This window comes from Bufo gargarizans, chromosome 1, assembly GCF_014858855.1.
Source record: "Bufo gargarizans isolate SCDJY-AF-19 chromosome 1, ASM1485885v1, whole genome shotgun sequence".
NCBI classification, from domain to species: domain Eukaryota; kingdom Metazoa; phylum Chordata; class Amphibia; order Anura; family Bufonidae; genus Bufo; species Bufo gargarizans.
The window spans coordinates 312,450,790-312,463,775 of NC_058080.1; the positions used below are offsets into that span (position 1 = coordinate 312,450,790).

At 47.4% G+C, this 12,986-nt stretch overlaps 1 protein-coding gene across 1 annotated transcript in view; it reads left to right on the forward strand.

The window, feature by feature from the left end:
• Positions 1-11,651: 11,651 nt before the first annotated feature.
• POLR2B (RNA polymerase II subunit B) overlaps positions 11,652-12,986 on the forward strand; it is a 32,706-nt gene continuing 31,371 nt past the window's right edge. The window contains exons 1-2 of the mRNA XM_044305289.1: positions 11,652-11,809; positions 11,901-11,973. Coding sequence (XP_044161224.1) covers positions 11,791-11,809; positions 11,901-11,973 — 92 coding nt within the window. The 5' untranslated portion in view covers positions 11,652-11,790. The remainder of the gene's footprint in view (positions 11,810-11,900; positions 11,974-12,986) is intronic.

Below are 12,986 nucleotides of genomic sequence, written 5' to 3' on the forward strand. Positions count from 1 at the left end.
TGGTACGATCCAGACACCGACTGTGGTACGATCCAGACATCGACTGTGGTACGATCCAGACACCGACTGTGGTACGATCCAGACACCGACTGTGGTACGATCCAGACACCGACTGTGGTACGATCCAGACATCGACTGTGGTACGATCCAGACACCGACTGTGGTACGATCCAGACACCGACTGTGGTACGATACAGACACCGACTGTGGTACGATACAGACACCGACTGTGGTACGATACAGACACCGACTGTGGTACGATACAGACACCGACTGTGGTACGGTATGACTCCCATCATTATACAATGATCCAGTCACAGAAGTGTCTGGGACAGCATAACTCCAAGGCCCCTTTCACACGGGCGAGTTTTCTGTGCGGATGCGATGCGTGAGTTGAACGCATTGCACCCGCACTGAATCCTGACCCATTCATTTCTATGGGGCTGTTCACATGAGCGGTGATTTTCACGCATCACTTGTGCGTTGAGTGAAAATCACAGCATGCTCTATATTGTGCGATTTTCACGCGACGCAGGCCCCATAGAAGTGAATGGGGTGCGTGAAAATCGCATAGCATCCGCAAGCAAGTGTATTATTTTCCCTTATAACATGGTTATAAGGGAAAATAATAGCATTCTGAATACAGAATGCATAGTATAATAGTGCTGGAGGGGTTAAAAAAAAATAAAAAAGTTAACTCACCTTCTCCTCTTGATCGCGTAGTTCCCGGTCTCTTTACTTCTTGAATGATGAGCTGTGGGCTAAAGGACCTGTGGTGACATCAGATCACGGTGATGGAGCATGTGATTGGAGCATGTGATCTGACGTCACCACAGGTCATTTAGCCCACAATCTTCAGAACATCAATGGGTACCAAACATGCAGGATTTTTCTCACGCGAGTGCAAAACGCATTACAATGTTTTGCACTCGCGCAGAAAAATCGCGCATTTTCCAGCAACGCACCCGCCTCTTATCCGGGCCAAAAATATGACGCCCATGTGAAAGAGGCCCAAAGGTTTTCAAAACCCTATAAAACCTGTACATGGCATTGCTCAACACAAATAGAAGTGTTCTAGAGCAGTAAAATGTAGAATGAATATGACATCAATGGTGAAAGGGCAGTTTGTGTGTGCAAAATGCAACCAAAAATCATGAACACTAATTTTGGCAAGGGTTTGTGACTAACTGGCTACTAAAATAGACTGCCTCCACACACTGCCACCAATGTTATTGATGCAATAGAGGGAGGGAGGGGGGGGGGGGGCCGCACACTGCCACTGATGTTTAATAATGCAATAGAGGGAGGGAGGGGGGCCGGGGGATGCCGCACACTGGCCACCAATGATATTCAAACTGGGGGGGGGGGGGTCTGCAGGGGGCAGTCATGTACACAGTTCCATGGGAACGCCTCTGTGTTAGAATATACTGTCGGATCTGGGTTTTCACGAAGTGAAAACTCAGCTCTGAAAAAGCTTTTATGCAGACGGATCTTCGGATCCGTCTGTATGAAAGTAACCTACGGCCATGAATAACGGACACGGATGCCAATCTTGTGTGCATCCGTGTTCTTTCACGGACCCATTGACTTGAATGGGTCCGTGAACCGTTGTCCGTCAAAAAAATAGGACAGGTCATATTTTTTTGACGGACAGGATACACGGATCATGGTCTCGGCTGCAAAACGGTGCATTTACCGATTTTTCCACGGACCCATTGAGAGTCAATGGGTCCGCGAAAAAAACCCATAAAACGGCACAACGGCCACGGATGCACACAACGGTCGTGTGCATGAGGCCTTACCATGTATCTGGGTACTTCCTAAAAGTATAAAACACAATACATAGTATAGTATAGCCTGTATATAATGTAAATAAATTATACGAGAAGAAAATGTCCCACTCACGTGGTGCTGAGCCGTTAGAAAGTGGCTCAGACTATCAGTGCATTTACCAATATATGTTTTGGAGATCAAATGCTGGAAACCAGATGTAAGTGTTCGCTGAAGAATCACTACTTCCCTTTGTGTTGCCAAGATAGACGCCAAATGAAGGGGTAGTTGCAGGAACAAAATACTTTAATGGTATTGGTAAAGTATATATATATATATATATATATATATATAGAGAGAGAGAGAGAGAGAGAGAGAGAGAGAGAGACAGCAAGCATATACTGAATCTCCAAATAAAAGCCAACTGCACTCAGTGTCTTAATTACATATATATTTTATCGATACAATTAAAGTATTTTGTTCCTGCAACTACCCCTTCATTTGGTGTCTATCTTGGCAACATGGAGGGGGACCACGGGAGGGGGACCCTGAGGGTGGGGGCACCCTCAGGGCACTATAGTGTCAGGAAAACCGCTGACACTATAGTGATCATTTAACATGACTATGAAGATTACTGTTTTCTAGCTGCTGTGGACTGTGGACAACAGCAGCTAGAAACAGTAATTTTCATAGAGCTGTGTTCTGATTTATGGACACAGCACTCAGCATGCTTAGCCAGTCAGATAGAAGGCTGAGAGCTGGGTCTAAATAACATAACACATTAAAGGGATTCTGTCACCAGGTTTCACCCCTGTCAGCTAAAAATATGCTGATGTTCAGGGCGTCTTCACGATTCCTAATGTGGGCTTATAAATGTCATCTGTGGGCTTATTTAGCTAAAAAACAGCTTTTACTAACCTGTCAGTCAAACAAATAAGTTGCCCATGGGGATGTTAATGGATGCAAGGTGCCGGCTGCACCCGCCGCCGTTCGTGCCCAGTGCCGCCTTTCCAGACTTCTGCGCCGCCTCCTAATCCTCTGTGCCGCCTCTCGTTCTCCCTCCCTCCCCCCTCCTCCTGCTGTAAGATCTCGCGCATACAGGGGTTGAGCGAAGTGCTGGCGCATGAGCACTTCGCTGTAAGAAGTCAAATCGAGAAGTCCGCACGGCGCATCAGGCAGAGCCCTGTGCGCAAAATCTTACAGCAGAAGGAGGGGGGAGGGAGGCAGAGCGAGAGGCGGCACAGAGGATTAGGAGGCGGCGCAGAAGTCCAGAAAGGCGGTGCTGGGCACGAACGGCGGCGGGTGCAGCCGGCACCTTGCATCCATTAACATCCCCTTGGGCACCTTATTTGTTTGACTGACAGGTTAGTAAAAGCAGTTTTTTTTTAGCTAAATAAGCCCACAGATGACATTAATAAGCCCACATTAGGAAGACGCCCTTAACATCAGCATATTTTTAGCTGAGGGGTGAAACCTGGCGACAGAATCCCTTTAAAGAAATTACTGTTTCTAGCTGCTGTGGACTGTGGACTGTGGAATAGCAGCTAGAAACAGTAATTCCTTTATGTGTTTTGTCATTTAGACTGAGCTCTCAGCATGCTTAGCCAGTCAGTAATTTTCATAGTGCTGTTATAATTTATGGACACAGCTCTCAGCATGCTTAGCCAGCCTTCTATCTGGCTGTGCTTCTTGAGAGTCACAGTCCACAGGCTCAGAAACAGCCTGTGGACTGTGACTCTCAAGATGCAAAGCCAGAAAGAAGGCTGTGCTGCTGAGAGCTGTGTCCATAAATCATACCAGCAGCACTATGATTGCCCTCCCTTCCAACTAGATGAGTTGATCTGATACCTGCTGCAGCCTCCAGAAGCTCCTGCTGCTGCCTGTCTCCGTGTGGGCCGTCACCGTCCGTGTGCTGGTCGAAACTGCTGTGGGGATGTGGTGTAGCGTGCAGGAGGGATAACCGTGGGCGCACTGAGTTCATATCCGGCGGGCCGCGGCATTACAGGAACAGCACCAGCTGCTCTGACGTCCTGCCGCCGGATATCCTGTGACGTATATCCGGCGGCAGGACGTCAGAGCAGCTGGTGCTGTTCCTGTAATGCCGCGGCCCGCCGGATATGAACTCAGTGCGCCCGCGGTTATCCCTCCTGCACTGTGTACAAAGTAACAGAGGACTTTTAGCGCCGGCCGCTCCCGACGGCCTTTTGGCTGGCGGATGGGCCTATTTTATGGTAGGGGCCTGGAGCTGCAGCTCCATCAGCCCCTACGTTAATCGGCCCTGGTTGCAAGAGGTTTATGTTCCAATTTAATATACTATCACTGCCTAGAACATTTAAAATAAAAAATAAATATTAAAATAAATATTAAAACAGGGAAAGATTGCTGGTGAACCTGGTATAGATAGGCAGAGATGTTACTGTGGGCCTAGAAAAAGCACCATCAAATGTTCACGGTATTGTATGACATTGCTAGCTGTGCAAATCATCCATTGCATTCTGAATACCCACAAACCAAATAGAATTGATTATATATAACTGGCACTGAGGGGGTCATCATCTACTGGGGGCACGAGAGGGGGAAGCATTATATATAACTGGCACTGAGGGATGATAAAAGGTTGGATCGTTCTCCAATCGGATATCGTGGGTGTTAGGAGATGGTTCCCAAACCAGATATATGCAATATATAAAGACTCCTGTACTCCACTTGAGTTTCAATGCAAAGCTTTTATTTAGTGCGGTTCCAGTCAAGAACGTTTTCGGCTAAGAAGCCTTCTTCAGTGTAACTGGAGAAGTATACAAAGTGTCAAAGATAAATATATAGTATTCACAATAGATATAGGATCGGTTATGCAGTACATGCAATGTCGCACTTGCAGATAAATTACAAAAAGTATATCGAACAAATTCTAAACAAAGTGAGGACGTGTCGATATGGCACGTAGAGAGAGCATTAGCTGTCATCTGGGGATCCTGGAGGATCATCACCGGAGTGGTCATGGATTGGCTGGTGGTTTGAGGTGGTCATCTGGAGTCAAGTTGTTGCGTTTTTTCTGTGGTGAGGCGTTGTGGTATTGCACCGGTAGATAGTCAATTAACACGTGGTAATGGGTGGGGTTAAGGAACACACTTGCAGAGTTGGACAGAGATTGTGCTAACTGCATTCTATGAACCATATATTTAGGCATCAAAAAGAGTGGCAGTGTCTCTCAGAAGCCAAGATGGGTAGAGGATCACCAATTCTCACAATGTTGCGCAGAAAGATAGTGGAGCAATATCAGAAAGGTGTTACCCAGCGAAAAATTGCAAAGACTTTGCATCTATCATCATCAACTGTGCATAACATCATCCGAAGATTCAGAGAATCTGGAACAATCTCTGTGCGTAAGGGTCAAGGCCATAAAACCATACTGGATGCCCGTGATCTCCGGGCCCTTAAACGACACTGCACCACAAACAGGAATGCTACTGTGAAGGAAATCACAGAATGAGCTCAGGAATACTTCCAGAAACCATTGTCAATGAACACAATCCACCGTGCCATCCGCCGTTGCCAGCTGAAACCCAACAAGCTCAGGCGTTTTCACTGGGCCAGGGATCATTTAAAATGGAGTGTGGCAAAATGGAAGACTGTTCTGTGGTCAGACGAGTCACGATTCGAAGTTCTTTTTGGAAATCTGGGACGCCATGTCATCCGGACCAAAAAGGGACAAGGACAACCCAAGTTGTTATCAACGCTCAGTTCAGAAGCCTGCATCTCTGATGGTATGGGGTTGCATGAGTGCGTGTGGCATGGGCAGCTTGCATGTCTGGAAAAGCACCATCAATGCAGAAAAATATATTCAGGTTCTAGAACAACATATGCTCCCATCCAGACGTCATCTCTTTCAGGGAAGACCCTGCATTTTTCCACAAGATAATGCCAGACCACATTCTGCATCAATCACAGCATCATGGCTGCGTAGGAGAAGGATCCGGGTACTGAAACATTTTCAGTAACATTTGGCGCATCATAAAGAGGAAGGTGCAACAAAGAAGGCCCAAGACGATTGAACAGTTAGAGGCCTGTATTAGACAAGAATGGGAGAGCATTCCTATTTCTAAACTTGAGAAACTGGTCTCCTCGGTCCCCAGACGTCTGTTGAGTGTTGTAAGAAGAAGGGGAGATGCCACACAGTGGTGAAAATGGCCTTGTCCCAACTTTTTTGGGATTTGTTGACACCACGAAATTCTGATTCAACATATTATTCCCTTAAAATGGTACATTTTCTCAGTTTAAACTTTTGCTCCGTGATTTATATTCTATTCTGAATAAAATATTAGAAGTTGGCACCTCCACATCATTGCATTCAGTTTTTATTCACGATTTGTATAGTGTCCCAACTTTTTGGGAATCCGGTTTGTATAACTGGCACTGCAGGGAAAATGGAGGGGCATTATTGTCACATCTGTGACAGGTCCCAGAAGGTCTGAAATATTATGCATTAATGATCTGACAGCCTCTTTTGGTTTCACTTTGTCTGTGTGTTGCTGGGATGTCCACACCTCCTGTCCTGTGTGGATCATGTGACCTCTACGTCGCCCTATTTAGTCTGACTTTTCCCATCACTCCTTGCTTAGGATAGCTTTATGTGGTCTTGGAAGAGCTGGAGTGTGGTTCGTGTTGAAGTCCTGTTCAGCCTTCATCCTCTGAAGTTAAGTGTTCCGCTTGTCGTGTTTTGTATTCCCCCCCCCCCCCCCGATTGTTTACTAGGCCTCAGTGAGACGCTAGTTCCTTCACCAGAGAAGGTGGTCTCTGCCCTGTCATTATCTTTAGGGCATCTGAGGGTCACCAGGGTTTTCTAGGTTCCCGTGTATGGGAATCTCTATCCAGGACAGTTAGGAGGTATGGATGTGTCATATCAGGGACAGCCTCCCTGTCACTCTTCCCTCTATCTCACCTTCTGTCTGTTACACAGGTAGCTTCCTCACTTTCCTGCTCCTCCATACTATAATCCTCCCTCTCATCTACCCCATTGAGTGTCTGCACAGTGAGCGGCAAACTCCTTTCCATATTGTCAAGGTGTCTAAGTGCTGCAATTTCCTCATTAAGATGCAGGATCTGGGTTTCCAAATGTGCAATGTGCTCTTATTTTGCAGACTGGCTCAGATTTACTAATCCTAAAGATGGTGTAAACTTAGAGACCTGCACCAGATTTATCACAGGGGTCCAGGCTAGATGATAAATGTGGTGCAGGTCTAGACACTTTTCTCTGACTCTATACAAACTATTGGTTGGCTTTGTGACCGACAGTAGGTGAGGATCTAACTAAACAGTTTGACTTTGAGAGAAACCTAAGGGCTCATTCAGATGACCACGCTGTGTTTTTCCGCAAATTGCGGAACGGAACGGGTGGCCCATTATAAAAATGCCTATTCTTGTCCACAATTGTGGACAAGAATAGGAAATATTCTATCTTTTTTGCGGGGCACGGGAGCGGAACAACGGATACGGACAGCACAATGTGTGCTGTACGCATCTTTTAAGGCCCCATTGAAATGAATGTGTCCGCACACGTTCCTCAATGTGGACTCATTCATGTGGTTATCTGAATGAGCCCTTAGACTGTTGTCCTGGTGGTCTCCTAACCCCTATACAGGGATCTAAACTTCGCTGCAGGAAACCAACCTGGCCACTACCTCCTGGAATAGTCTGGTGTAGATGGCAGTTGACCCACAGAGACACCAGTGCTAAGCACCAAAGGAGCAGACAATATTCATAGTCAGAAGACAGGCCGGGATCAGGACAGATAGTTTGTGCATATCCATAAAACAAAATTTGAGATCAGGGCAAGGCAGCGAAGGATCAGTTTTTGGTAAACAAAGAGAAAATGCACACTTTCACTAGGACTAGCAAACACTAGATTACCTAAAGCTCAGGAAAAGGGGTGGAACCAACAGCCCAGTATAGCACCTTAGTCAGCAGCTGGACAGAGAGCAAGAGGTAAAGATTAACTCTAGCAGTACCACAGAGAAGTTCACTGAGCACTAGCCCCAATATACACAGGGAAGCGCGGGATCATGGAGCAGTGGCAGGCATGAGCCACCAGGGTAACAGGCTTACTTTGAGATAAATTGTTACTCTAGAATTGTAGCGCAATTTTGATGCAAAATTGTGTAACATAGACTCCACCTCCTTTCCAATGAAGCCCGCCCCTTTCCCTAAACCAGCCCATTTCGAGCACGTCAGAAAAAAGTATAGAAACCCTAGATGCAACAAATTATACCACATTTTAGACAGATTTTTGGCACAGACACATTAAGAAATTGGGGCGATCTGTCACTACTGGATTTAGCTATGGGCTGAAGGTGGACTATTGATTTTCACTTTAAAACATCACTCATGGGAGCGTTGACTTTTGAAGGGAATTGCCAAGTCATGTCCTTGGAGCAATAGCAAGGAAGAAGCATAGTCAGAAAATGGAGGTCATTATATAAAAAAATATGACCTTACCTTTAATAACCTTAAAATTGGTATAAACAAGTAAATGGGTTGTCTCACTTCAGCAAATAACATTTATTATGTAGAGCAGTGTTTCCCAACCAGTGTGCCTCCAGCTGTTGCAAAACTACAACTCCCAGCATGCCCGCACAGCCAAAGGCTGTCCAGGCATGCTGGGAGTTGTAGTTTTGCAACAGCTGGAGGCACACTGGTTGGGAAACACTGATGTAGAGGAAGTTAAAGGGGTTATTTGAAGCTGGAAGTGTCCCCCATGCACCAGAGCCCCTCACACTGATTCTACTTACCTGGCTCCCTGCACTGCCGCCCTAGCATCACGGGTGATACTAGGGAGGCTCGTCCCTGTCTGCCATTGTTTGCCCCCCCCCCCCCCCCAAGACACTGAATGCTTTCATCCGCGCATGGGGATAGGCAGCTGCGGCAGTGCGGAGACCAAGAGCAGCACAGGGAGAGGGGAACCAGGTAAGTACAATCTGTGTGGGGGCCCGGGCGTATGGGGGGCCATTTCCAGCCTCGGATAACCCCTTTAATACAAGGCACTTACTAATGTACTGTGATTGTCCATATTGCCTCCTTTGCTGGCTGGATTCATTTTTGATCACATTATACATTGCCCATCTTTATGGTTGCAACAAGCTTGCAATTGAGCAGCGGTGGCCGTGTTTCCACACTATAAGAAAAAGCACTAGCATATGTGCGGTTCCATGGTCCGGGCCACCAGAGAGGCTGGCGCTTTTTCCTGCAAACACGACCACCACTGATGGATTACAGGGTGGTCATAACCATGGAAACGAGTAATGTATAATGTGATGGAAAAATTAATCCAGCAAAGGAAACAATATGAACAATCACAGTACATTAGTAAGTGCCTTGTATTAACTTTTTCTACATGATAAATTCTACTTGCATAACAGAGACAACTCCTTTAAAGGGAACCTGTCACCCAAAAATCGCCTATTAAGCTGTTTACAGTACCTTATAGTGCTGTATAGTCGTTTCCTGATGCACTTTTTGTTAGTTTTGCAGCATGTATGCTCAGTCAGAAATCGATGTTATATTCAGCTGCTGCCCCGTGCTTCAAGTCAGGCTTGAAGTCACGGGGGCAGCGGCCTCGGCGTCTTACATGGCCCTCTCCCCGCCCCCTGCCTCTGTGACTGACAGCCGAAATCCGATTCCGGGACCGCGCTCAACGGCCGCATGCGCAGTAAAGGGCGGCAGGAGCGCGGTCCCGGCTGCCGCGCGTACTACGCGCCGTCTTACTTTCGCCGCACTGCGCATGCGCCCGACATCCTGTATCAAACGCGCCCGCGCCCGGCATCTGGGCGCGGGCGCGTTTGATACAGGATGTCGGGCGCATGCGCAGTGCGGCGAAAGTAAGACGGCGCGTAGTACGCGCGGCAGCCGGGACCGCGCTCCTGCCGCCCTTTACTGCGCATGCGGCCGTTGAGCGCGGTCCCGGAATCGGATTTCGGCTGTCAGTCACAGAGGCAGGGGGCGGGGAGAGGGCCATGTAAGACGCCGAGGCCGCTGCCCCCGTGACTTCAAGCCTGACTTGAAGCACGGGGCAGCAGCTGAATATAACATCGATTTCTGACTGAGCATACATGCTGCAAAACTAACAAAAAGTGCATCAGGAAACGACTATACAGCACTATAAGGTACTGTAAACAGCTTAATAGGCGATTTTTGGGTGACAGGTTCCCTTTAAAGGGACATTACAGTTAACTGTTAGATCAGAGAAGGTCGACCTGCATGGACCCCCACCTATGTTTAAATGGTCGGCAATGTGTCCCACTGCTCTGTACATCTCTATGGGACTGATGAAGCTAGCAGAGCACTGTACCTGGCAATCTCATGGGGTGTAACTAGAAAAGACTGGGCCCCATAGCACATTTTTGGATGCCACAAATCTAGTGAAGAAGACTGACCATGTTCACCAAACAACCCGCCACCCATGCTTGTACAAAATATGAAAATAATATGTTTAGTAGTGCTGGACAGGAAGAAGGGTCAAGATTTTACTTTACAGTACACTGCTTGGGCCCTGTGTGCCCCCTTAGTGCCCCACACAGTAGTTATTCCTCTTTAGTACCCCTTCATAGTAGAAATGCCCCTTTAGTGCCCCACACATTAGAATGCTTCTTTAGTGTCCCCTTCACAGTAAAGATCCCCCCCTAGTTCCACTGCACAGTAGTTATTCCCCCTTAGTGCCCCTTACACAGTGGATTGCTCCCTTAGTGCCACCTTCACAGTAGAGATGCCTTCTTAGGGCCGTCTCACAGCTGTTATTCCCCCTTAGTGCCTCCTTCACAGTAGAGGTGCCCCCTTAGTGGCCATACACAGTAGTTTTTCTCCCTTAGTGCCCCCCACACAGTAGTTATTTCACCTTAGTGCCTCCTTCACAGTTGAGGTGCCCCCTTAGTGCCCATACACAGTAGTAATACTCCCTTAGTGCCCCAGAATAAGTAATACTCCCTTAGTGCCCCACACAGTAGTTATTCCCCCTCAGTGCCCCTTTACCAGTAGAGATAACCCCTTAGTGTCCACACACAGTAGTTGTGCCCCACACAGCAGTTATGCCCATTAGAGCCCCTTTAACAGTAGAATGATCCCTTAGTGCCCCCACACAGTAGTTATGCCATCTATGTGCCCCTAAACAGCAGTCATGCCCCCACGCAGTAGTTGTGCCCCTTTAGTGCTCCTCTTACAATAGTACTGGCCCAGTAGTGCCTCCCTTACAGTAGTGCCACCCACTTAGTGCCATCCATACATGAGTAAAGTTGCCTTACAGTATTGTTGCCTCCCCCTTAGTGCTCCCCATACAGTAGTTAAGCCCCCCTTATTGCCTCCCATACAATAGTGCTGGCCCCTAAGTCCCCCCTACAGTAGTGCTGCCACCTTAGTGCCCACCTTACAATAGTGAAGCTACCTCCTTGCAATAGTGCTGGCCCCTAAGTCCCCCCTACAGTAGTGAAGCCCCTGTGGTGTTAATCTCAGCCCTGTTTCCTGATGAACTAACATCATGCTCCCCGCGGCAGTAGGTGCAATGTGGTAACGACATTGCACCTGCTAAGCTGAGCAGTAGAGCACACAGATAGGGGGATGATCCTGATGTAACTTTTTTTTGAGTTTTCATCTTGGAGGGTATCAGTTTCGTAACTCTAGCCTGACCTTTGGGAAGAAACCCAATTTATTATTTATTTTTTTCACGGGTGAATACCGGATCTGACCACTAGGGTGCACTCAATGGAGGCTTTCCTATTCTGCGCTAGGCGGCCTTCCACTGGCCAGGAACCATAGAGTCAGATCTTGTTGTCGTGACGTCATCAGTTTTCCCAAGTACTCCGCATGTGTGATTACATTTTTTTTTTGTTCCGGGTGAAACGCTGGTCAGCGCTTCATAGACCCGGAAGCGGAAACGAACGTTTCGTTACTTCTTTCCCCAGTGTCGGCGGCTCTGGTGTTTTTTGTGTGTTGTCTTTGTATTTCTTCAGGTTTTCGGCTCCCCAGTGAACAGCAATCATGTACGACGTGGATGAAGGTAGGAGGCTGCCGGCGGCAGAGTGTAGTGGCGATGTTTGTGGATAATTTAGTCGTTTGTGCTGACTCTGAGACATTATCTTCCTTGTTAGACATGCAGTATGATGAGGATGATGATGAGATCACTCCTGACTTATGGCAGGAAGCATGCTGGATCGTCATAAGGTGAGTGGAAACCCAGGCTTTCTTTCTGGAGAAACTGTTTAGTTCCATCTCCAGGGACAAGTTGTACCATTGTGGGTGCACATAATAAGTGGTTTCTAGTCCCTTTTATGTGGGATTGCTTCTTGTGGAGTTTTTTTTGTCTTTTTGGGCAGTAATAGTATGGTGGCTCAGTGGTTACCAGTGCTGGGGGCCTAGGTTTGAATCTGACCAATAACAACATCTGCATGTAGTTAGTATGTTCTTCCTGTGCTTGTGTGGGTTTCCTCTCACGCTCTACAGACATACTGATGGGGAACTTAGATTGTGAGCCCCATTGGGGACGGAGTGATGCTGATGTCTGTAAAGCGTTTTGTTTGTGTCTCCCCACTACTATGGTACGTAAACATGTGGTCAGACTTCTATATTACAGTCTGTTATGCCGGTCAGTGTTTGGCTGCCTGCCAGCCTATCAAAAGGGTTTTATGGTACTCTTATATTGAAGGCTTAAAGGGGTCTTCCAGGCTCCTGATACTCATGCGCTATCCTCAGGATAAGTCATTAATATCTGATCGGTGAGGGTCTGACACCCCATACACCTGCTGATCAGCTGTTCCCTGCCCCAGAACTACCACTGTGAATGGAACGGGAAGCAGACCTCTGTCCAAAGTGTAGTGGCCATGTTGGGTTACTGCAGCTCCTCTATCATTGAAGGGAATAGGAGCTGAGCTACAGTAACCCAGCACGGCCACTACACTTTCAACGGAGCTCTGCTTCCTGTTCCATTCAGTGGTTCTGGTTCCAGCACTGGAAGCTGCAGGAAACAGCCGATCGGTGATGGTGCAGGTTGTCAGACCGTCACTTTTTGGTAACTACCTATTCTGAGGATAAGTCATCTATATCAGGAGCCTGGAAAGCCAGTTTAAACTCCAGGATACGCTATCAATTATCTGAATGATGGTGTTCTGATACCTTGCAACCTTGCCGATCAGCTGTTTAAAAGTAGAGCCAGCTCTACACAGCTCCATCCATTGTGT